Source organism: Rhinoraja longicauda, chromosome 28, assembly GCF_053455715.1.
Source record: "Rhinoraja longicauda isolate Sanriku21f chromosome 28, sRhiLon1.1, whole genome shotgun sequence".
Lineage (NCBI taxonomy): Eukaryota > Metazoa > Chordata > Chondrichthyes > Rajiformes > Arhynchobatidae > Rhinoraja > Rhinoraja longicauda.
This window is the reverse complement of record NC_135980.1, coordinates 18,361,881-18,388,578: the sequence shown is the minus strand read 5'-3', so window position 1 is coordinate 18,388,578 and position 26,698 is coordinate 18,361,881. Positions and strand designations below refer to the sequence as shown.

The window sequence follows — 26,698 nt, the reverse complement described above, 5'->3', positions numbered from 1 at the left end:
AGAGATTTAAAAATGTTTCCCCAATCCCCCACCATCCCCCACATAAAACAAGCTCACAAACACTAAAACGTACATTTAACACATACTAAAGAAACAACAGAGAAGGAAGGGACAGACTGTTGGCAAGGCAGCCATTGCTGGCGCCACCCGGTGGTGATGTTCAGAGGGACCTGTGTATAAAGCAATCACTGAAGCTTAACTTGCAGATAATACCAAAACCAAAACGCACCTTTAGTGTAGTTTATTATTGTCACGTGTACCAAGGTACAACAAAAAACTTTTTTATTGCATGCTATCCAGTCAGCCGAAAAACTATACATGATTACATTCAAGCCATCCTCAGTATACAGATACAAAATAAAGGGAATAACGTTTAGTGCAAGATAAAGTCCAGTGAAGTCCGATCAAAGATAGTCCGAGGGTCTGAAAGAGGTAGATGGTAAGTCAGGACCACATTCTAGTTGATGATAGGGTGGTTCAGTTGCCTAATAACAGCTATGAAGAAACTGTTCCTGAACCTGCAAGTATACATATTCACACTTTTGTACCTCTTGACGGATGGGAAAGGGGATTGACTGGGGTGAGACTCATCTTTAATTATGCTGGTGGGCCTGCTAAGGCAGTGTGAAGTGTACATGGTCAATGGAAGGGAGGTTCCATTCAAGAGGTTGGTTAGCTTGATGGTCTGGGCTACATTCACAACTTTGCACTTGGTCTTTTTTTTTTGAAAACCAGCATCTGCAGTTCCTTGTGCCAATAAAATCAACAGTATGTTGGTCTTTATTGCAAGAGGATTCATATACAAGAATAAGACATCGAGCTGCAATTACACAGGGAACACTCCTACTAGAATACATATCTGATGTCACCACCATCTGAATATTGTTCTCGTAAGAGAGGAAGTGCAGATCAGGTTGACCAAATTGATTCCGGGGCCTGGGGAGGGTTGTTTGAGAAGAGATGAAGCAGACCAGGCCAATAAACCCCTAGTATAATAAATCTTTGTAATTATCTGCCCATGAGGGCAGCAAAGTCTCATTTATTGAGTATCTTTAGAACAGAGGCTAATAAGGTTTTGGATATTAAGGGAATTAGGGAATATGGATTAGTGCAAGAAATGATGCTGTTCAACTCACAGCCATTGGATCAAGTGGGCTGAGCGAAGGTGTTCCGCAAAACAAACACCAGTCTGCGTTTGGTCTCGCTGATGTATGAGTCCATATCTTGGACAATGAATATAGTAGATGAGGTTGGAGGAGGTGGCAAGTAACACAAAACTTGAATGATGGTGCAGATGTAAGGGCCAAATATTCTACTTCTACATGTTGTGTTCTTGTACTCCCAGCCATTTCCTCCAAAATTTCCACAACCTCCAACGGGATCCCACCACAAGCCACATTTTACCATCTCCACCCCTTTCCACCTTCCGCAGAGACTGTTACCACTGCAAATCCCTGGTTAACTCATCCCTTCCCACCCAAACCACCCCCTCCCCAGGTACCTTCCCCAGCAACCGCGGAAGATGCAACACCTGCCGCCATACCTCCTCCCTCGACTCTGTCCAGGAACCCCGACAGTCCTTGCAGGTTTGGCAGAGGTTCACTTGCACCTCCTCCAACCTCATCTACTGTGTGGACTCCTGTATATCGGCGAGACCAAGTACAGGCTCGGCGATCGTTTCGTTGGACACCTCCGCTCAGTCCGCCTAAACCTACCTTAATTGCTCAACACTTTAACTCCCCCTCCCATTCCCACACTGACCTTTCTGTCCACGTCCTTGTCCATTGTCAGAGTGAGGCTCAGCGCAAACAAGGAACTGCCAATGCTGGTGTACAAAAAAATACACAAAATGCTGGAGTCTCTCAGTGGCTCAGGCGGCATCTCCGGAGAGCATGGATAGGTGACGTTGCGTGTCGGAGGTCTACATGCTGCATGACCCGCTGAGTTACTCCAGCACTTTGTCACATTTTCACATATTTGGTGGTGTGACACTGCCCTGAGGTGTAAATCTCAACACCTCGCCCTTAAAGTGACTGTCTGGCACCCAAAGTTGCTGTATTTGTGATTAGGAGCTCCCTTCATGGATAAATCACCTTGAACAATAGTTATGCTGATGGCTTCAATCACGCATGTTGCACACACAGTCTCCAGGACAGCAACTAAGAATTGACGCCAAGGATTGAAATGGGTTATTTATTAAATATATATGTCTCCAGAGATATAATTTGTTGCATTCTACTCATTGGTTGAAGGCTACCGTGTTCTATGTGTATGATGATGATGAGGTGCAATCATGGATTAAATAAAAACTGTTAAATAAGCTCTTTGTACAAAATACCCTGTGCATTGTCTTTTTTGGCTGCTGCTGGGCACATGTAACTCTCCATTGTTGCTGCACCTGGCCAACACGTTGCTTGAACTAGGCTGTTCCAAGTCCATCAAGGCACATTAGGGCAAGGCATTGTACCAGGTCTGAGTTGTTGCCATTGGGAATTGGGAAGGCAGTGGCTGGAATTAGAGGAATGCTGCTGCCTCTGTGATTTGGGGCTGGCAAGTCTTTTTATTTTTGGATCTTGTAATTTATTTAAATTTCCACAGGGCTTTTCTATCTGGTTGATACTCTAGTTCTATTTGCCCAAGATATATTATACCCAAGAGTTGCTTGATGATAACTTAACGATTTAAAACAAAAATCCAGTAGCATCCCAACAATCTTAAAAGGATCCGTCCCGTAGTGCTTGTCACATGAGGAAAGGTCTTGAAGTTGCTCATCACATGTGTGAGCTTATTGCTTTATTCCACTTCTATCAAAATAATCTGATCTTTCATTGGGCAATTAACTGTGTCTCCCTCCTCTGAGTGGGTTGCATGAACAAAAATGTGTTATAGTAAACAAAACACTGCTGTTGGTATAATGCCTGTCCTGTTCAGTGTATGGGCAAGGGAGGGGTGCATGAGAAAGGGAAAAAAGGAAAATGGGTGAGTTCAGTTTTGTCCATCGCTGACGTTTTTTCATTTCTTGATCTTTGCTTCATTTAAGATTTTAGAAACTGGGGGTTAGCTATCGAGACTTTGTTTCTCTGTTGATGATCTTTCTGCTGAGACTTGGTCTCACTGCCTCATTTTTTTCTCCCTCAGTGTGTCTGATTTTTGCCACTCTCCCTTCCCTATCTATTTCCTCTTTCACTCCTTTCACAATATCAATACTGTCACCATACTGTCCCTTGCCCTTGTTCAGGCCTCATTATTCCCCACTACGCTTCCCATCCCTTCCTATCTCCTTTGCCATTTGTTTTCAGTGTTCAAGTCAAGTGTTTTATTGTCAAATGTTTCAAAGCGGAACAATGAAATTATTTCTTGCATCAGCTCAACAGATATGTAAACATAGTACATTGTAAACACCATAATAAACAACAAGAAAGTTCAGTGTATTAATAAATATCTTATGTAATTCAGTTTATTTGGAGGTTGTAATACTTAATAGCCTGATGGTTGAAGGATCTGATCTGATCAGATTTTGAGATTGAATCAAGGAATTTATAAGTATGGTCAATGAGAAACATGATTGTCACCTCCACCAGATCTCAATGATTCACAGTGGGTTTCCATGTGAAAGGATAGCTGTAATGGCACCATCTTTTGTTCATTGATTTACTGTTATATCTGAGGTTCATGACCATTAAAAATGTCTTCAAGTCTTCAGTAAACACAACGTAGCTGAGCTTTTAACAAGTTGCAGTCCTTCATAGTTCAGTGAGATGAGCCTTTCCAAAAGGAAAGTCTGTGGTTTTACCATCTTCATTTGATGTTAGCATCTTGGGAAAGGGGCAAGAAAATGTTTTAATTCATGCTCAACTTCCATGAGATTTCTCCTCTTGACAAAACTATGTAAATCAAGCACATTTCCTATTCCCGTTTTTTTGTGTAATTTTCATGATCATTCCTGCTTTTTCTTGTCCCTCTTTGTTGGCTGGTTTGGAGATCTGGTGAGTACAGGGTTGTGTACACCAAAGTGGTCCACATTTGAGATCCTAGTAATATGACACATGCACAGATTTGCCTCAAAGATGAAAAGCAATTTCAGTGAAATATCAGGCCAGCTGCCCCTGATGAATTTTGTGCTGTTGTTTTGAGGACAGAAGCTACTTTCTTTTAAGATATTGATATTCATAATATTAACTTGTTATTTACATATTTTATTTTCATTTCTAAATTCAACCCTACGTAATAACCTTTGAAAATCAATGAACTGTAGATGCTGAAACTCTAAAATATGCCTGAAACATAAATCTAAAAACTGATTTTTCAATGTTAATAATGCATCTACAATAGACAAGTTATCTTTGACCCTGAAGAACTGCTTAAGAAGAAGACAATTTTTTGTTTATTATTACAGTGTCATCTTTGTTCAGATTGTAGTGGGAAAATGTATCACACAAGTTAACACCATTCCTGATAGTTGATTGTGGAAGGTTGTATGTTCTGATAACATGATGTTTAATTTGTTAATTTACCATTGATGGCAAACTGCTTGGAGAACCAAGGCTTCTAAAACTAATTCTCACTCAAATACATCCAACTCTTAAAAGTCGTATTTGCCGAGCAAAATGTGGGCAAATTTTTTTTGTAAGCGGATAACTAAAGGCGATTAATCTAATTTGACTGCATTGTTGCCTGACATTGAAAAGAAGAATCACAAACCAGATTGTTCCACATTATGCCAAGATAATGGTATCCTTCCCAAGCATTGTTTTAAAGTGAGTGCGCATATCCACATGTCTTTCTGTTGTGTGTGTGTGAATATTTGCTCACGTTTCTATAGTCAGCATGTGCACGTGCAGTCACTTCTCTTTCACATGTCTCTGAGTTCAGGAGAAGGCCAGACACAAAATGTTGGAGTCACTCAACGGATCAGGCAGAATTCTCTAAACAAGGGTCCTGATCCAAAAAGTCACCTATCCTTTTTCTCCAGGGATGCTGCCTGAACCACCAGCATTTCGAGTTTTTCCTTTGTAAACCAGAATCTGCAGTTCCTTGTTTCCATAGGAGGATGCCAGGTGACATAGTGGTGTCCAAAAGGTGTCACCACTGTGGGCACTGGTTTGATAATATGTTATCATTTTGATCAAGAGCATCAAAATAGAGCATTTATAAATGGTTCACAAGCATATTAACAAAGCAAAATCTGCCATAATTTCATTAGCAAAGAAGTTATATCTTCAACAGAGCATGTATTAAAGTTCTGTGGATCTAAGTTGATTAATGTGGGACTGTATACCATGCTAGTCAATTGGATCTTAGCATTGTTGACTTTTGGGTAGATTGGAAGATGGTTCTGTCTTTCTGCCATTTATGTTGGGCTTCTGGGTGTCCTCAGTGCCACGCTGAGTGCTTCTCCTCCGCAGGAGCAATCCTGTTCATGACATTCTCATAGGTCAGTGGAATAGTATTAATTACACTTTCTAAAGAGATCTTTGAAAAAATCATTGAATTGTTTTCAGCCCATGACAACCATTAATCACTTGCCGCGACAAAACATGGAACAGAGTGCCTGTTTTGTGACTGGTGAACAACATGGCCTGTCTATTGGATCCAACTGGTATAACCTCAATGTGTGAAAGTTGGCCTGGGAGAGGACACTGTCAGTCTACCTGTCAGTGGATCTGCAGAATTGTGCAGAGACCCTGTTGGCGATATCTTTCCAGAGCTTCATGTGTCCTTCACCCCGACTTTAAACTATCCCACTTGTATGTTCTTCTAATGTAAGTTTCAGATAATAGCCAAAAGCGTGATTATTAACTTTGTTTTCTATTCTGTCTTTCACATCATTGAGACCTGCTCACCTACCCTCACATCTTGCTTGCTAAAGCCATTAAAAATAGCTCCTGATATCACCATGACCAAAGCCATTTGCTACATAGTCCCTCTTGCTTTTACTTGACTACTTTGGATTTCTAATCAATGGCGTTGTTACCTGGGATCTTCGCTCTCCTAATGTTCTCGAGACTGCTCTTTCACCTTCAACATCTTGAATTCCTCCAAACCCCTCTCTTGTCTTCCACCCCTCTCTTTTTACCCCCCCCCCCCATGCACACCCACTTTGCCACTATTCACCCGGAAACACACTACTCCTTTCCCCTCCTTCGAACACTCATCTCTCATCCGTGAGTCTGTTACTTTCCTTTAATTCTCCTTTCTTCCCTTCCCTCTCCATGTCCCAATTCGCCAATATCCCTCCCTTTCGTTTTACATTTCACTCCTGCTCTTTCCTGATCTGAATACAGCCATACAAGTCATTGGTAAGATCATATTTGCAATACCGTGTGCAGTTCTAGTTGCCCAGCTATGGAAATTATGTTGTTAAGTTGGAATGGGTGCAGAAGAATTCACCAGGATGTTACCTGGATTTGCAGGCTTAAGTAATTGGGAGAGGATGGAGAGTTTAGGACTTTTTAAAAACTTCGCAGTGTACGGTGCTGAGGGGTGACCTTATAGATGTGCACAAGATTATGAGGGCATGGATAAAATGAATGCTCTTATGTTTTTCACTGGGTATGAAACCGGGAAGCATAGGTTTAAGATTAGAGGGGAGAAATTTAAAGGGGACCTTCGGGGTAACTTTATCTCCCGAAGGGTAGTCCGTACCTGGAATGAGCTCCCAGGGGAAGCTCTTGAAATGTATACAATTACAACTTTTAAAAGACATTTTGTCAGATATCTGGAAACAAAGAGTTTAGAGGGCATTTGGTTTGCAGGCAAATAAATGAGGGAAGGAAATTAATAGAAACTGAGAGCTGGACTTGATGGGCCAACAGAAAATTGTAAAGTACAATTTGATGGTGTTCTGAGGAAGCTTGACACGGAGGTGGTTTTCCTTTTGGTAAATCTAGAACAAATAAGTATAGTGTATGAATGAGGAGTCACCAGTTAAGGGGAAATTTTAGAAGAATTTCTTTTCAACACTTATGGCGCATGGTGGCACAGCAGTAGAGTTGCTGCCTTACAGCGCCAGAGACCCGGGTTCGATCCCAACTATGGGTGCTGTCTACAAAGTTTGTACATTCTCTCCATGACCATGTGGATTTTCTCTGAGTTCTTCAGTTTCCTCCCACATTCCAAAGGCATAGAGATTTGTAGGTTAATTAGCTTGGTATAAATGTAAATGATCCCTAGTGTGTATAGGATAGCGTTAATATGTGGGGTTTGCTGGTTGGCATGGACTTGGTGGGCCGAATGGCCTGTTTCCACACTGTATCTCTAAACTAAACTAAATTTTGAATTTTGGGAGATGTCTACCCCAGGACACTATGTGGGCAAAATTACTGGACATTTGAGGCCAAGGTATGCTGATGTTTGCACTCAGGATACTGATGGCAAAGGCTAATGTTCAAGGTCCAGGCCAGATTTATTCTCTTTGAGGTTTATGTTAGTTAATCTAACTGGTAGACTGAGTTAGTCTGGATGAGGTGATGAGAGTTGGATTGTCAAGTCGTTGTATATTCCTATATATTGTTTATAGAGATCATTAGATTTACATATTTGATTTGATTTGTCTTCCCATTTTAATATTAAAAAATGGCACATATGCTCTGCTGTTCCACTTCATTTGGTTATTTTGCTTAACTTTAGCCATTCTTTTTTCATTTTATGGAGGGGAGTGGTGATGCTACTCTCTCTCAAGTTTTTAACTCTTCTGTAGGCGTGTGTTCACAGAGAATGATCAAAAAGCTTCCAATATAAACAGTAGTAGGGCGTGCAATCGTGCATGGTCTACCCTTCAATAAGATCATGGCTAATCTTGTAACTCCACTTTCCTGTGCTAACATCCATATACCTTGATTTCTTTAATATCTAAAAATCTATTGATTTATTTCTAGAATATAATCAGCAACTGAGCTCCACAGCTCTCTTGGGCAAATAATTCCAATGATTCAGTATCCGCTGGGAATGCTTTCTGAGCACTAGGCAAAGTACCACTGTCAAGTAACTGAGCAGAAGGTGACATGGTGGAATGACTTGTTTTTCTCCACATTTGTTATAAATTGGAGATGTTATCACCCAAAGATCAAAATGAATGTTGGACTGGGTCCTGTTTACAGTGGAGAAAGAGTGCATATCTTTATCTGCGTAAGTGTTCTTAACTCAGGTCAAACTGATAAGTGCATTCATGCAGTGAGAAGTTTGTTCTGCCCTACTATCCAGTCAAGTCACACTATACACTAGTACAATAGATCCTCTTCTGGAACAGCAAACTGAGTCACCAGGTTCCCGGTGTCATTTTGCAACTTCTGAATCTTTAAAAGCTCCAGTCTTGGCCTGAGGATATGTGCAATTTTCTATATTTGCACTTCAAGGCCCAGTGCCAACACGATGAAATTGGGGTCTGCCTGGCAAAGCGCAATACGCTTGGCTCCTACCACCTCAGTTTTGTGTAATTGCCACAGGCTACACCCGATCTGCTTACTCACCTGCTGTTATCAGGCCTCCAGAGGTCACCCCAATGCTACCCTGCACCGAGGCCACTCTGCCCTGCTCTCCAAGCCAGTCATCGATTTGGTTTGGCTGCTTTCCGAGAGTGGGACGAGAGTTCGCTGCCTCCGAATCTCCCCTTCCATCACTGCCATCCTGGGCTGAAGTATTCGGGTTTGTAATAATGCTCTAAACAGTTTGACATCTGCAGAAGAAATTCACAGCCAGGGGTACAGATCTCCGATGGTGGTGATAAAACCGGCAGTGGCAGATTATTTTGTGTTAATGAACTAGAAGTGCATGTGTTGTTGATTGTGAGGGAAGAGGCGTGGCAGAGGGAGGGGGATAGGCATGGGTAGTTGTGGAGCAGAGTAAAGTAAATGAATTGCATCACCCTCTTGATAGGAGAATACATTTCACAAATTTACTCAATTTCCAAAGGTTGGAGTGGTCTACGAAAGTTTGACCCCAAATTTTCAAATGCCTGCCTGTCCAACAACCACAGCCCAAAATGAGTCATCCATTTAGTTTGTTTTTAAAGTGCTATAGTTGTCCGGTATATTTGAATGAAGATGGCTTTATATGCAGCTGTTGTACGAGTATCATGTTCTACCAGGATTGGGGACTCTTGTACAGAAAGCAGAATATATCTTGGTATTGTGTCTACCATCAGATGGGGGGGGGGTTTGGGTGGGTGGGTATGTATGCGCACAGACGGACAGCCTGTTTTGGTGAACTCCTCGCTATGTGGGTGGATGTGTGCGCTATGTGGGGCATCTATAAGTATGCAGTCTGCGAAGGGTTAAACGCACGGCTGCCGTCTGGAGCCAGTTCAGTCTGGTTCTCTGGAAAGTGCTTTGTGTGTTGACTGGAATTGTGGGAAGAGTCATGTGTGGGGCCAAGTGATGTAATGGGATCAGATGTGACTCAGCCATTTATCAGATGTGTGCAGGTACCCAGAGAGTGACTCTTCCGCCGCTGGCCCGGCAAAGATTATCTCGCCAAGTGCAATGAGACTCAAGTTCGCCCATTTATATCCAATTGAAGATGGTGAAAAGTATGCTGAAAAAGTGAGAATTTTTGATGTGTGAAAATAAGCCTTAAAATGTTTCTTCTTTGAATGGGGACAAAAGTTACAAAACTGAGTTTAATAGTGTACTTCTATCCTGGTTTTGATGCTGCAATGACCTGGTCAGAAGGTGTTTCTCCAGGAACATTTTCTTGCACCCATGTTGCTCCTGCCTGCCTGCCTGCCCCTCCCCCACAGACTGACAAAGTGCTGGTCTGTTCCCGAGTGTGTCTCCGCACCTCAGCCAGAGTGACGGTCCGAGCTTATTATTGCCAGCAACCATGCTCCATCTTGTCTTCACCTGGTGATGTCTGGGCCGGAGAGTGCCTTAGGTAGGGATACCATAGACCGACAGACAGTGTACCCACCTGTAAGCTCTCCTCACTGCATTTGGAATTACACATGAATTATTATCAAAATAATGGAAGTGTAATGTATAGGGTTAGGGAAGAATTGATTCTGCAACTTCAAAGAGCCAAAAATTTAATCCATTTGGCAAAAAATTGTGCTTTTACTGAGTTTCCGTGATGAATAATTATGTTCTCATCCCCTCGGTTTATTTTTCCTTAGCAAAGATGTTCTGGGGCTGGTAGGGGCTGTCTTTTATTGGCTTCCTCCATTGATGCTGCTGAAACACCAGTAAATAGTCCCAGTTGATGCTCACCCTACGATAAGAAAGATGTTTTTAAGCTTGAAAGAGTGCAGTGAATGGAGACACAAGGAACTGTAGATAGTTATAGAGTTATTCAGCAAGGAAAGGGGCCTTCAGCCCAACTGGACCATGCTGACCAAGATGTTGAAATCTTGTGTAAAACAATGCTGGAGGAACTCAATGGGGCAGGCAGCATCTCTGGAAGGATTAGGGCCCTTCAGAGCAGAGTGCAGAGAAGATTTACAAGGATGTTGCCAGGACTCGAAGGCACGAGCTATGTAGGGAGAGGTTTAGCAGGCTACTACTTTACTCCTTGGATCCCAAGAGACAGACCAGTGATCTTGTATAGATATATAAAATCATGAGTAAAACAAATAGGGTGAATGCACAGTTTTTTTCCCAGGGATGGGTGATCAAGAACTGGAGGGCATAGGTTTAAAGTAAAAGATATAATAGGAACCTGAGGGGCAACGATTTCACATAGAGGATGATGATCTGCAAGAGGAAATAGTTGACGCAGGTACAATAACAAAATTTAAAAGACATTTGGACAGGTACACAGATAGGAAAGGGTGAGGGATATGGGCCAAACGTGGCAGGTGAGACGAGCTTAGATGGGGCATCTTGCTCGTCGTGGATGTGTTGAGCCCAAAGGCTCTTTCCATGCCGTATAAATCTGAAACTCTTTGTCGTTTTGTCTTTCTTCCTCTTCACTTTAATCTGCCCAGTACTTGCTGTCAGACCAAGAGGAATTTTGAATTCTGATCTGAGGAAGAGGTTGTTCTGTTAAATTGATGTAATTCATTTACATTATTTAAAAGTTGTGTGTTTTGAAGGTTGTTATGTTTTTAATTGTAGAAATGCTGGTGGTCAGAATTGTCAGAATTAGAACAGGGACAGGCCCTTCAGCCCATGATGTCTGTGTTGAACATGTCAAACTAAACGAAGTCATTTTGCATGCACATAATCCTTATCCTGGATCAGAGTACAGGAAGGAGATGGAGAGCTTTAGTAACACTGTGTCAAGACAATAACCTCTCCCTCAATGTCAGCAAGATGAAAGAGCTAGTTATGGTGCTGGTGAAGTTGGTTGAAAGCATCAAGTTTCTCAGCAAAAATATCACCATCAATTTGTCCTGAACCAACCACATTGAAATCACGGCCAAGAATGCACACCAACTCTTGTACCTCAGAAGTTTGGCATGCCTGCAACGACTCATCCCAAATTCTACAGATGGACCTGTTTGTTGGTTACAGGTTCAGGTGGTGAATGACAATTGGTTGCAATAGTTTATCTTCTCAAATGTGTAATGAAAGTATGCCTCATTGAATGAGCCGGTGATGACTTGAATGGATCTCAGCCTCTGAATGTGCACATATACCAGCCTCATCTGCTTTTCTGTCAGATTGGGGTGGAGATTACAAATGTTGAAAGTTTGTTTGTCCTCCAAATTAACTTCTACCTAGTAGAAAGCTTGTTGGGAGAAATGGAAAAATGGGCTGTTGTGTTGACAGCCTTATTTAACCCAGTCTCTGCTCAGGTGAGATGTACTGTAGGCTAATTGGTGAACATGCTTCCATTTCAACATGCAGTGAATGTCGAATCGTAATGAATTTCTGGAGAGATCCAAATGTGCGTATTCTCCAATATTCCCCTCGATTTATTGAGCTTTTTTTTGTTACATCAAAAAACCATCTATGGGAGTTGCTGCTCCCTGCATTTTTCTGTTTGTAATGGTGTAGATATAATGACCATTGTATCTCTTGATGGATCTCTTTATGCATTGCATAATGGAAGAACTTCATCACAGGCAGTTGTGTACATCTTCGTGAGGGCCTTTCCCAAGGCTGGCAACAGGAGGAATCTCGCTGTTAACACCACAATCAAGCTCATCTTGAGTATAGTTGTACGATCCTTCCACTTGAGGAAGGCAAGATTATGAATCCAAACTAGAAGAGCTTCTCTTCCATGTATTTGCACTCCATGAATTTGTTATTCAGCTGTTGGCTAGCCTCTTTTATTAACTTCTCAGCCCGGGATACCTAGGTTGTAGAAGAGTGCAGTAGAATCATGTAAAGTACTCTCGCATATAAAAATGATTTGGGGTTTGTCAAATGCTTCAAAGTGCTGCTTCCAGTAGGAAGCCTTTTCTATTCTTGAAAGGGTCTCTTCTGGACAGCTGTCAGAGGGGTGCTTCCTTGGGTGCTTGGAAAGATTGCGCGAGAGGTCGATGATCTGGTATGCATCAAGGAATCGGTCATATCATCATGAAGCTAGTTGATGGATCTCCTGCATTTTTTCCACCCACCGTCTTTTCTTATTTTGTTGGTCCCTGGTGGTCATGTGCACATAGATCTTTGTTCCATCTAGAAATATGGTTCTCCCAGTCAAAGAACAGCTTGATTAGAATTACTTAATTCCAGAACCTCCTTGAAGCATTTGGGAGTAGAATCTACTGAAAAGAGGTTTGTAATTATAAGGACACTAAGTTTATGCAGTCACAGCATGGAAACAGGTTCTTTGGTCAACTCGTCCATACTGACCAAGTTGTCTACCTGAGCTAGTACCATTTACCTATGTTTTGGCCCATGAGTGTCTGAACCCTTTCTGTCCATATACTTACCCAAATGTCTTTTAAATGTTATTACATTATAATTCTATCCCCACCCAACGATGCTTGGTTCATTGAAGTCGGAGCATGGCGGTGCCAGCGGAACCCGCTCTGGATCAATGCGGGGAAAACCAGGGAGATGGTGGTGGATTTCCACAGGCGCAGCCATGTCCCGTCGACACCGGTGAACATCCAGGGAATGGACATTGGGAGGGTGGACTCTTATAAGTACCTGGGTGTTTACCTTAACAATAAACTTGACTGGACCTAAAAATACCAATGCACTGTACAAAAAGGGCCAGAACAGACTTTACCTGCTGAGGAGACTGGGGCCCTTTGGGGTGCACGGGGCACTCCTAAGGACCTTCTACAACACTGTGGTGGCATCAGCCATTTTTTATGGAGTGGTCTGCTGGAGCAGCAGCATCTCAGCAGCGGAGGGGAAGAGACTTGACAAACTGATCAGAAAGGCCAGCTCTGTCCTGGGTTGCCCCCCTCGACTTAGTACAGGTGGTGGGAGAGAGGAGGATGATGGCAAAGATAACATCGCTGCTGGATAACGACTCCCACTCCATGCAGGACACTGTCACTGCACTGAGTAGCTCTTTCAGTGACAGACTCCTTCACCCCAAGTGTGTGAAGGAGAGATATTGGAGGTCCTTCCCGCTGCTGTGAGACTGCACAACCAGCGCTACTCCAAGTAGACCGGTCAACAGACCAGTAAACAGTAACAGTAAAGGAAAAACACAGTAAATTATGACAATTATCCTTATCTTTATTTTTATTTATAATGAATGTCCCTTGCTAACCACTTTGCTGCTGTAACACTGTAAATTTCCCCGGTGTGGGACAAATAAAGGAATATGTTATTATTACAATTATTATGAAATGTTGTAGTTAGACTCATCAGGTTCCCAATAAATTATGCCTACAGGGTTTAGATAGGGACTTTTTCTGGTTGGCTCTTTTCTCTGTCTTTACTTTTTTAAATATTAGGTTGCTTTTGATTCTCTCCACTCCTCACTTTGCAAAGCAGGTCGATTGGTGCTTCCATTGTTATGCTGCTCAGACAAAAAATAGCTTTACTGTAGTGCTTTTAACATAGTAAATCATACAGGTAATCAAACAAAATCTATTAATGTGCCACTTAACAAGGATTTAGTGTAAAATTGGTCAAAGAAGTAGATTTTAATGAGCAACTTTGAGGGTGAGAAGTTTATGGAGGGAATACCAGAGCCTCAGCAGCTGAAAGCATGGCCACTAATTAAGGAATAATTAAAATCAGTTGGACTGAAGAGGCCATAATAAGAAGGTTGCCACAATTTCAACACTGGAACAGGAGAGTTGCGACTGAGTGGCAGCTAAGGCATTGGTAACAAAAAAACAAGTATCACATTTTAAAAATTATATTTCATCAGAAGTGAACAAAATTTTCCTGGAATGTATGTTTTTGCTCCCCATATTGTTCTGACTTAAATTTCTGTTTTTTAACCATAATATTGCCGTTGAAAAGTGGCATGTTTAAAAATTATAGCAGAACATAGATATTGTTGGAATTTCATCTGAACGTGATTTAAGTAAAAATAATACACAATCTATTGCATTTTCTCTATTAACTTTACATTTTGAGTGAAAGTGAGAATTGTGTTTTTATAGTGCAATATTCTGTAGCATTGAGACTTTACAGTTAAGGGAGGTTTCAGTAACTGTTGAATTAAAAACAAATGTTTTCAATGCACAACAGGTCAGGTAGCATCTATGGAAAGAGAAGTTGTTTCTCCTTCCACAGATGCTGCTCGATTTGTTGGATGTTTCCACTATTTTCTGGTTTTATTTCAGATTTACAGCAACTCCATATTTTCAGTAAATATTGATCTTGCTAGGAACTTTTTATTTTGTTCTTCAGATGTGGATCATATCAACAAAACCATATTTATTGACAATCACAAAACTGTAGAAGCTGAAAATCTAAAACAAAAAAAATGCTGGACCCGAGTAGCATCTGTGGAAAGACAACCCCATTTAATGTTTCAATCAAAAACCATAATCAGAACTGAAAAAGTAGAAAAATCAATGTAGTTTTAAGTGGTAGAGAAGTCAAGTCAAGTCAATTTTATTTGTATAGCACATTTAAAAACAACCCACGTTGACCAAAGTGCTGTACATCTGATTAGGTTCCAATGGGAAAAAAAATGAAATATACAGTAGCACGCAAACAGTTCACAGCGCCTCCTCAATGAGCCTCAAACGCTAGGGAGTAGAAATAGGTTTTGAGCCTGGACTTAAAGGAGTCGATGGAGGGGGCAGTTCTGATGGGGAGAGGGATGCTGTTCCACAGTCTAGGAGCTGCAACCGCAAAAGCGCGGTCACCCCTGAGCTTAAGCCTAGACCGCGGGATAGTGAGTAGCCCCAAGTCGGCCGACCTGAGGGACCTGGAGTTAGAGAGGGGGGTTAGAAGATTTTTGATGTGGGGGGGGAGTGTCCATTTAGGGCTTTATACGTGAATAGGAGGAGCTTGAAGTTGATTCTGTACCGTACAGGGAGCCAGTGGAGAGAGGCCAGAATCGGGGTGATGTGGTCCCTTTTACGGGCACCCGTCAGGAGTCTCGCTGCGGCGTTTTGGACCAGTTGCAGGCGGGACAGGGAAGATTGGCTGATCTCAGTGTATAGGGAGTTGCAGTAGTCTAGGCGGGAGGAAATGAAAGCGTGAATGATTTTTTCTGTGTCGTCGAATTGGAGGAAAGGTTTGATTTTAGCTATGGTTCGAAGTTGGAAGAAGCTGGCTTTTACCACAGCGTTGACTTGCTTATCAAATTTTAATGCAGAGTCAAATATCATGCCGAGGTTTTTGACATGCGGTTTGACTAGGCAGGATAGACTTCCAAGACTGCCTGTTATCAATTTGATGGAGTCGGGGGGGCCGAATAGGATGACCTCAGACTTGCTCTCATTTAATTGGAGGAAGTTCTGTGCCATCCAACATTTTATGTCCTCAAGGCAGTGTAAGAGGCTGTTTAAATTTGACTGGTTGTTGGGTTTCAGGGGGAGGTAAAGCTGAGTGTCATCGGCATAGCAGTGGAAAGAAATGCCGTGCCTTTGAATGATTTGGCCAAGGGGGAGCATGTATAGAGAGAAGAGAATGGGGCCTAGGATGGAGCCTTGTGGAACTCCGCAGGAGAGGCTAGCTGGAGCAGAGGAATAACTGCCTATGTTGATGGCGAAACTCCTATCTTTGAGGTACGAAGCGAACCAGCTCAGGGCAGTGCCATCAATGCCAACCGCGTACCGGAGACGGTCAATAAGGATGGTGTGGTCCACTGTATCGAGGGGTGGATAGGACAGAGGCAAGGACATGATTGACAAGGGGGTAAGTTATAGATTGATCAATAGGTTAATGGGAACTGTTATAAAGCAAGAAAAAAAGATGAACAAAAGCTGAGTTGAGGGCAGTTTAAGAGAGAACACAATAAAAGGAAGTGAGATGCAGGGGTGTTTATGTTAATGGAGAGAGAAGAACTGAGTCACTATTGTAGGTGGAATGGACAGTTGTGATACAGACCGTCAAAGTAAATGATCTGAATTTGATATTGAGCCTGGAAGATGATGTGTTTCTGTTGGATATTTTTACAACGCAGCTCTCTACCTGTGATTCTCCATCGCACTCCCACTCCAACCTATCTGTGCCCTGTTCCACTATTATAACAATGCCCATTAAGCCTGAAATACAGCACCTCATCTGTCTGGAAACATTGATGTTTTTTGGGGAATTTACAACTTCAGGTAATCGCCTGCACTGGTCATTTCTGCTATATATCACCTAACCATGTTATTTGCTTAGTTATTCTCTTTCCATTAGAACACCCTTTTGCATTTTGCACCTTTTCTTGATAAGGGTGTCGGGGGTAATGGGCAGAAGGCAGGAGAATGTGGTTGAAAGGGAAAGATTGATCAGCCATGATTGAATGGCCGAGTAGACTTGATAGGCCAAATGGCCCAATTCTGCTCCTAGAACTTATGAACCTTTTCACATTCCTCATTATGTAACTGCTCTTAACTCATAGTTTTAGTTCTCAACTTAGCTACTCCCATTTACCCAACAACCTGATTAATCTGCAACTTATCGCCATGGCACCCTTCCTGAAAGAATATTGATGAAAACATTGTGTGAAATTATAATGAATGCAAGATCCCAAATGAGGTGACCTGTTGCAGTCAGATTAATGAATGAGTGTTCTTTTTTATCAGCTAATCTATTGTTCAGAGTAATAGGAGCTTACAATGTCCTGAACGACGGACATTATGAGAACTGGTAATTCGGATTATGTGGGGAAGAGGTGGATCAAGTCATCGAGCCAGTACATTGATGTTTTAAACATAAACCTTTCCTTCTGATAATGTAGTAACAACCATTCTTCTGCTGTGGGTTCCATTATATACTATATTCCATTATAGGCTATCAGTAAAAAGTATTTGCAGTATAGAAGCAGCCATTCAGCCTAAATTAGCAGAGTCTGTATTTACTTCATTGTGCTGGTTGAGTAATTTGACTCTCCCACAGAGTTCATATGCCTTACTTTGTTTTACTCTGTCCATCCACAGATATTTCTGCCATGACAGATGAGGTGTACAGGACACGAAGCCAGAAGAGAGCAATGGAACAAGATGGTCTACATAATGATGTTGACGTGAAGAAACCAAAGATGGAATGTTCTCAGGGATCTGATATGGACAGTGAAGTGGAGGAATTGAAAGGAGAGATAAGAATTAAAACGGAGCCTGTTGACCAGTGTGGTGGAAGGACTGCAGGGTTACTAAAGGGGCCAGGCGAAGTAAAAGCAACTATCAAAGTAGAAGTACCAACTGGAGATGAACCTGTTGACATGAGTACGTCAAAGATGTAAGTATGCCACAGTGAACCAGCACATTTTTTAAATCAAAATGCTTGATTTTCTGTATCACCTTTTGGCTGGTACAGGCAATCCAATGTCATGCAAGGGTCACGTTGCGAAGAACCGTCCGTAAGCTGATTTCTCAACATCATAAATGTCTGTTTTCTATAGCTGCCGATGTTGTCTTGCTCTGTTATGCTTTGGAGAATCAAAGAACTGCAAATGCTGGAATCTTGAGCAAAACACAAAGTGCTGGAGGAACTCAGCAGGTCAGGCAGCATCTGTGGATGGAATGAACAGATGAACTTTTGGGTCAGGACCTTTCTTCAGAGTGACCCGCTGAGTCCGTCCAACATTTGTGTTTTGTTGTTATTCTTAAATTTATTGAATAACCACATTTGCAGTTATTAAAACTAACGGATTCAGTCATTCGTGAATAGCATAAACATTTCGGTGGCACTGTGGCACAGCAGTAGAGTTGCTGCCTTACAGCGAATGCAGTGCCAGAGACCGGGTTTGATACTGACTACGGGTGTTGTCTGTACAGAGTTTATATGTTTTCCCCGTGACCTGTGTGGGTTTTCTCCGAGAACTTCAGTTTCCTCCCACACTCCAAAGACATACAGGTATGCAGGTTAATTGACTTGGTAACAATAAAAAATTGTCCCCAGTGTGTGTAGGATAGTGTTAATATGTGGAGATCGCTGGTCGGCGCGGACCCGGTGGGCCAAAGGGCCTATTTCCGCGCTGTATCTCTAAACTAAACTAAAACGAACTTTTTATTATTCTCATTACTCGCTTGAAAGGTGCTTTAAAAATGTATGGGAGAATTTGCATAAAGTCGTATTTCCATAAATGAAGACATCCGTAACCTGGGCAGCCACTGTACTTGTGAAGTGTAATAATGGAAATGCAGATCTCAGGGTTTCATGCAGTATATAGTATATCATAATAACCAGGTAGGGTTTTTTATTTGTTAGCTGACAGTACCAAACAACCAGAGTATCTGCTCCAGCTCTGTCTCTTGCGTCTGCTGCTTGAAACATTGGATGTGGTTTTGGAGAGTGTTGGGGTGAAGGATATAAGAGCTGAGTGAGGCTCTGAGCTCTTCATAAACTCTTAGAAATTTACAGCATAGAAAAGTTGCATTTCAGCTTTTCACAGCATGCCATCAATAATGTTATGGAGATTTTGATTCTTTATGAGCCAAATATATATTTGTATTGAAATGCAAATTTCCTAGTAGAACTGCTGTGAGACTGAATAAGACCATAAGATCCAATGTTTTGGAATATATCAGAGCAACTTATCATATAATATCGACTGCATCTTCAGTGCTGCGTTTAGGTCTGGTTGCCGAAAATTATTCATAAAGTATGCCCAAAGAATAACTAAATAGGCTTTTAACAGCAGGTTATTGTGCAGGGCAGGGAAATGGGAAAAGGACGTTGGAAAATGTCACTGTATTACATAGTATGTACAGTACAGGCCAAAGCTAATTAGCAAATGTAAATTGAAAAGTAGCAGGATGCTTCACGCAAAAGATAAATTGATGCACGGGTCAGACTTCAACTGTAAAAGTAAAAATGTGAAAGGATTTAAGAAACAGCAGTGGGAAGTTATTTGAGAATGATGCTGGAATATAACCCCTCTGTAAAGGGAAATAGATCCCTTCTATTTGACTAATTTTAAGCATCTGAATTAAAATGTCCAATATAAATAAAAACATTAGTTTATGCGATCTTTTTCCACTTCCAGCATCATTCCTGTAAATCAGCTATCAACTCATTTCAGTGCTGTGCAAGTGCATCTCTCCTTAATGTGATATAAAATTATATACAGTATTCTGTGCTCCACCAGTGTGTGTAGTTCTGCCATATGTTTTTGTTCCATACTGCTACTTGTAAACGCAAGCATCCTGTATGCCATAGACCAGTCCTGGTGCCTTTAAGGACCTGTAACACTCCACCCCTACCTCCTCGGCCCCCCTCCCTCCTTCTTGGCTTCTTTCCCCTCTCCTCCACCCCTCCACTTGACTCCCTCCCCCTTCACCTCTCCTTCCTCCCTCACCCCTCCCTCTCTCGCCCCGCCTTCCCTCACTCCTCCCTTGCCTCCCCTCCCCTCCCTCGGCTTCCCTCCCTCTCCCTCGGCTCCCCTCTGCTCCCCACCCGTCTCCTCCCCCCTCCCTCCCCCATGGCTCCCCTCCCCCTCAGCTCCATTCCTTCACTCCCCCTCTGCTCCTCTCCCCCTCCCTCGACTCTCCTTCCCCTTCCCCTCCTTTTCCGTCTCCTTGGCTTGCCTTCACTTCCCTGCCCTCCCACTCCTACCTTCACTTCCCTGCCCTCCCGCCCCTGTCTCCTCTCACTCGACTCCCCACCCCTCCCTCACACTCAGCTTCTCTCTCCTTCCCTCCCACCACTCTCTACCTCCCTCCCCTGGTCCTCGCTCCAGCCCTCTTGCTCTTCAAACGCGGCTGTTCTTGCTGGAAATAGGATAATTTCGCGTCCCATATTAAATATAATCAAAGCTGTATTATATCATATTGAGATGGAGTTGATAAAGTGCAGTTTTTCTTAAAGTCTTAGAGGGGTGAACATCTGGATGAAGATTTTTTTTAGCAAACTGATGCTAAGTATTCTCTGAGCATTTACCCAAGATTGAATAAAAATCATAGAATCCATTTTGCCCCCTTCATGACAGTATGTTTCCAACGTCAACTATAAAACTTTTGTACCATGAGCGAATTTCCCCCATCCCCCAGCCCCTATATTTCAGGTCACAGTTCCTCGGGTTACTCTATTGTTTAATGACAGCAATGAGCTGTCAATCTGCATTAATTTCAACAAGATGTGAAAATTTATCTGTAGATTCTCTGAATGCTGAAGTTGGGTTATTGTGAGGGGATTTGTAAGTGAGGCTCATGATTCCAGCTTGGAAAATATTTCAAATATAAGTATTTGTGGGTGAGTTGCATTAAAATCGGATGGATTTTCCGAGCACATTAAGTGGATCTCACTTAAAATGAAAGAAACTTGATGGATCTGTAGGTCTGTATTCTATTGTACCCGCCTCCTCACATTGTGCTTCTCCCCCTCCCCCAGAACCCAGAGAGAGACTTTCTTTGAATAGTTCACAATGCAAGCATATTTTAATACCATTAGAGTAGATTTTTCTATCTGAAATGAAGTACTTGACAAAATATTGGTGCAAGAGAGAGATCTGTATATGCTTAGATTCCACCCCCATTACATTGATTAACAACTTTGACTGCCAACGTGGCAATGACACAAAGGCTTGGAATGGCCAGTGGGATCCAACAGCTCTCACACTGAGTCACCAAACAAAGCAGCACTGGCTCCCTCTTTATCCAGGCTTGAATCCCGGGTAAGGCCCATGAATGACCAGACATATCACTGATCCTAATTCCAGTTCTGCAACTGAGTTGCCTGTGCACATAGCGGCTGCAGAAAAGATCCTCAGCACCAAGTTGTTTTTAGAAAAGTTTGAATCTCTGTTCAGCCCCATGTTCTGTGTGTTTTGTTGTGGTCACTAGTTGTTGCCATGTAAACTGCACAACCCTGGGTGTGATTGCAGCTTGGCCCTAACCTCTCTGGAATAAGTGCATGTTAGAACATCAATATTGGCTCATTTAAATGATGGCAACATTAAGAGACCAAAACCTCTTGGTTATCTGGGGTCATGTTGTGCTAATTGGATTAGAAGTTTTATTATGTATTAATATGCAAATGCAGTTCCCCCATCTCCCAAAAGGCGATTATACTTTTAATTAAAAAATAAATGCTGGAAATCTGAAATAAAATCCGAACATGCTGGAAACACTCAGTGGGTCAGGCAGCTTCTCTGGAAAGAGAAATGCCTTGGGTTCAGAAATTTTCACCAAGCAAAGTGTCACCTGACAGGCTGAGTGTTTCCAGCATTTTCAGCAATTGACTTTTAATCAATTAAACAGATGACAAAAAAAACTTTCCACAAGGAAACCGTGGAAGGTCTTTTCTCATCACTTGTTTTGGGGAGTGTCAACCATCAGCTCATTTATTGGGTCACCTGCAGACTATAGGAAGCAAGCTGCAAAGTTTCTGCACAAATAAGTAGACAGCTGCTGTCATCCAAGTGAGAATATTGTCAACTCCTGAGAGTTTATTTTCCGTTGGTATGTGTCCATTTTGCCAACTTTTCAATCGGATGTGGCAGCAAGGCTGCGCCAATTAGATGGCCATGAGATGGAGCCAAGAGCACTCGCATCAAGGACAGAGTCACGGTTTAGGAAGTTGTCTTTCCAGTAGACAAAAAACCTCTATCAACCTGCTCAAACTGCACCCCATTGCTGCAACAATAATGCTTCATGGTGAGATCTTGAAAATGTGTCACTTTGGCAAAGGCAGACATGGATGATGAAATTCACCATGGCCACCATATGCACCAACATATCCTTTGATCAACTGAAGAAATGGATTTATGAAGATTCAGACCTAGCAAAATAATTTGTGGTCTCCTGTACACGTCTGAGAGCGGGCTACCCTTAGTGGGTAACTCAAGGCACTGGAAAGGTACCACTGTAAAAATCATCCAGAGGATAAGCTAATAAGATCAGCATCCACTCCAAGGCCAGCACTGACAACAGTGAGTTCTCATTAAACTCATTAAACTCAGTCAGTGACAATCTCGAGGCCGTTATTTGCCTGACACATTGAAATTGATGCTCTATTCCAAGCTTCTTCATAGGAAGGGAATATAAACATAGCACAAAAAGTAAGGAAATTTGTGTTTGGTAGATTATTTCTTTGTTGTAACAATGCTTCTTGGCAATAAATCTTATACCGTTGGAAAGCCTGTTTATTTCCCTTTTAAATGGTGCCACATTTGTAAGGAACATGCATTTGTGGGATGAGCAGCAGAGCTGTGTATATGGGTTGCGCCCATGAAAAATTTGCCAAATCTCTGCCAATGCCAAACAGCTTATTCTGCTGTTGCTATTGACTCTTGTTTTGAGCTTCTGGTACCCCGCAGGTGCTGACAATCAGATGCCTGATTGGCACCTGATTGGCAGCACCTGTGAGCATGGGCCCTGCTACAGTGGTCAGTAGGTGTCTGCTCCAAGAATCGGCATGCCACGTTTGATTGATCTGGATAGGGCCCGTGCGATAGGGCAACTTCAAGCTGTTGTTCCGCAAAACCAAGTTGTGGCATTATTTGGAGTGAGCCCTAGTACCATCTCCAAAGTGAAGGCCAAGTTCCATATAACGGGGGATGTCAGAGACAGGCCGCAAAGTGGGCGTCCCAAGAAGACGACACCCGAAGAAGACCGTTTCCTCACCCTGTCAGCACTTAGGAACCGTAGGCTGTCTTCCACAGATTTGCAGTCAAGGTTTGCAGGACGATATGGCCGACGACTCTCTGCCCAGACAATTCGGAACAGACTGCACGCAGCCGATCTCCGGTCTCATAGGGCTGCCAGGAGGCCTGCCATGACTGCCCTTCACCGTCAGGCCTGTTTGCGCTGGTGTCAGCAACACGTGCACTGGAACCTGAACATGTGGAGGAACGTTATGTTCAGCGATGAGTCCAGATTCTGCCTACGGCAGTTGGATCATAGGGTCAAAGTGTGGAGAAGACGCAGAGGACGCTATGCTGATTGCTGCACCGATAGAGTAACATCTTTTGGTGGAGGCATCCCACAACAGTGTGTGACCAGGCTGGTGACCAGCATGAGGAGGAGGTGCCAGGCTGTTTGTGGCTGTGTATGGTTCTTCCACACGCTACTGAGGCTCCTGTTTATTAAATGAATAAATTGTTAAATTGCCAATATGTCTTGTTTCTTCAGACTTTAATCATCCAATCCACCAAACAACACCGAACAAGAGTCAATGGCAGAATAAGCTGTTTGGCATTGGCAGAGAAGATTTGGCGGATTTTTCATGGGTGCAACCCACATACTCAGCTCTGCTGCTCATCCCACAAATGCATGTTCCTTACAAATGTGGCACCATTTAAAAGGGAAATAAACAAGCTTTCCAACGGTATAAGATTTATTGCCAAGAAGCATTGTTACAACAAAGAAATAATCTACCAAACACAAATTTCCTTACTTTTTGTGCTATGTTTAGATGGTAAGGAAAATGTTCAAAGGTGTACTCGACTTCCTTGAAGAAATGTAACATCTCCAAAGATTGATAGGAATCTCTGGCCCACAGTTGCTTAAAATGGGGAAGGAACGTTCAGCATCAAGAACCTTGTATTCATGCATCAGAACTCTCAGGCCCCACATAAGCAGTGAAGGATCACACTATCTCGCCAATTAACCACCTGCTTGCCACATTGGGCACAAACCTCTCCTGTCCCCATGGAAGAACCAGTAGCTCCCACATTGACCTAATCAGATACCTCAGAACCCACAAAACTGTAGAGGAGGCAAGTCATCCTCAACCTTGAGGATTACCCCAATCCAGGTGAAGGGAACTGTGTGCTGAATCAGAACTAGGATGATCACATTCGGAAAGTGCTTCCGGCAACGACATTTCACAACATTTCACTACCATTGAATGAAACGAGAAGAGAGTCTTTTCCTTCTGTTGTGATTTTTTTGTTGCTTTGGCTAACACACATTTTACAACCAGTGAAGTATGTTTGAGGCATAATCTTTGGTGTAATGTAGGAAATGTTACAGACAATTTGCAGGCAGCAAACATTATAGTAATGACAGATTAATTGATTTTTCTGAAGACATAAGAAACTGTAGATGCAGGAATTTTGTGCAAACAACAAACTGCTTGAGGAACTCTACAGGGTCGTCAGAGAAATGTCTCCACCGAAACTTGGTCTGTCTGTTTCCTTCTACAGATGCTGTCTGACCTGATAGGTTCCTCCAGCAATTTTAGGCACTGTTTAGTGACTTTGACTAAAGGATCTAAGATTTAATTCCACTACTGCTCTTCTAAATAGTTCTTTTTTTAACATCTACCCAAGTGAGCAGTCGTCGTTTCAGTTCAGTCTAGTTTAAAAGTTGGCAACTGCAACAGTATAGCTGTTCCTCAGTTTGATTAGTAACGGTGTCAGGCGTTATGGAGAGAAGGCAGGATAATAGGGTTAAGAGGGGAAGATAGATCAGCCATGATTGAATGGCAGAATGGACTTGATGGACCAAATGGGAAAATTCTGCTCCTATCACTTCTGAAATGTCTGCGCAAGTCTTTAAGCTAAGTTCTCCAGCTGGTGCATGAACAACTTTCTGGCCCAGGTGAGAATGTTGTTGGCTCTGTCAGTACCTACATTCAAGCAGTTTATGTGCATTAATGGCTATTCATTCCACTGAAAAGGCAGCAGCACAGGCAGCTTATGCTGTACAAGAGTTATTCCAGACTCATTCACAACAGCAATTTGCTACTCAGGGTAAAAGGGAAATATTCTTGTAGCACTAAAGGTGTGCAGGTAGCTGGAGGGGAGATCCTGTGAAATCCCACGTCACAGAGTGAGGCTGGCCTGTGAATTGATGATCTGAACATTTTGCTTCTCCCTAATCACCTCTCTTCCTCTGCACACCACTGACCAAGATCCAGAGAAAGATATTTATGTAGTGACTGTTTATTCTTCTGGTATCGATGGAAAATTTCATATTATACCCAAGAAAGAGAAATTAACATGCCTGAAAATAGTAATTTGAAGACACAAGGGGCAGAACATGCTGAAATCTTGAGTAAAGCAAAAAGTGCTTGAGGAACTCGGCAGGTTAGACATCACCTGGAGGGAAATAGGCAACAACGTTTTGGGTCAGGACCCTTCAGTCTGAAGAAGGGTCCCAACCAAATATGTTGTCTGTCCACTTACCTTCACAGAAGTCTGACCCACAGACTTCTTCCAGTAGTTTATTTTTTAACTAATTAATTTATTGGATTTGGGCATTACTAGCTAGGTCAGCTTTTATTGCCCCTCCCTGGTTACTGAGAACTGTTGGGTAAAGATAGTTTTGAATTGTTGGTGTTTCAACAATGTTGGTGAATAGATTGGCAATAAATTTCCCCATAATGTGACCCTTGGAGGGCAGCTTGAAAATGTAGGAGTTCATGTCTATGTACTGCCTTTGCCCTATCAGGTAGGAGAGAATATGGATTTGGGTAGTGTTGTACTTTGCTGCTCTGATTTATTAGGTTACACACGCTTCAGCAACTGTGTTTTAGAAGTTGACAGAATGAGTATTCACAGTAGCAGGAGTTGCCGAAGCACATGTACATTGGTTGGTTCTGGGAAACTGCCCTTGGGGACAAAAATGTCCCGGGCATGAGGTAGACATCCAGTGACCACAAATATCTTCTTGTACGGGGTGCAACACTAACCAGTCGTGTCAGTTGTGGTTACATTTGACTTCAGTATTGGGGCTTCTTACTGCTATACTTGGTCAAAGCAATCACTCTTGACTTGCATCTGCAACTTGGTTGTTTTGTTCCTGTTTGGATCTGCAGTCAGACCCTTGGGCCAGGTGGGCATGCAAGGCAGAAACAACACTGATGAGCAGGATCATGCTGAGTGCTGGTTAACACCGATAATGATGCATTAAAATCTGCACCCGGGTGAACTCATTGGAAGTTCTGAGAATTGGCACATAAATAGCAGGATGATTGAGCTCTAGAAGAACAGTTTGGTGCTAGTGATAGTTTAATAAGTAAAACTGACAAACTAAGCCCTAATCGTGTATTGTCTTTCTGCTGACTGGATAGCACGCAACAAAAGCTTTTCACTGTACCTCGGTACAAGTGACAATAAACTAAACTGCACAGACTGTACATTTGCAATAGTGTTTGATAATTCCTTGGAAAAAAGTGTTCTCAGCATTGTTCCTAAATGTATGATGATTATGTGAAATCATACAGAACAGAAGACACTTAGACCCGCAGTATTCCCACTTACTCCTTTCCGGCACAATGTTTCTCCTCTATATTTATAGATTCGCTTAAAAGCCCCAAATATATGATTTAAACCGTTTCCTCACTTCTCC

At 42.4% G+C, this 26,698-nt stretch overlaps 1 protein-coding gene across 7 annotated transcripts in view; it reads left to right on the top strand.

Moving 5' to 3' along the window:
- gatad2ab (GATA zinc finger domain containing 2Ab) overlaps positions 1–26,698 on the top strand; it is a 100,468-nt gene that overhangs the window by 42,090 nt on the left and 31,680 nt on the right. For all 7 annotated transcript variants that reach the window (XM_078424275.1, XM_078424276.1, XM_078424273.1 and 4 more), the window contains one exon: positions 17,402–17,699. In XM_078424275.1, the coding sequence (XP_078280401.1) occupies positions 17,402–17,699 (298 nt within the window). The remainder of the gene's footprint in view (positions 1–17,401; positions 17,700–26,698) is intronic.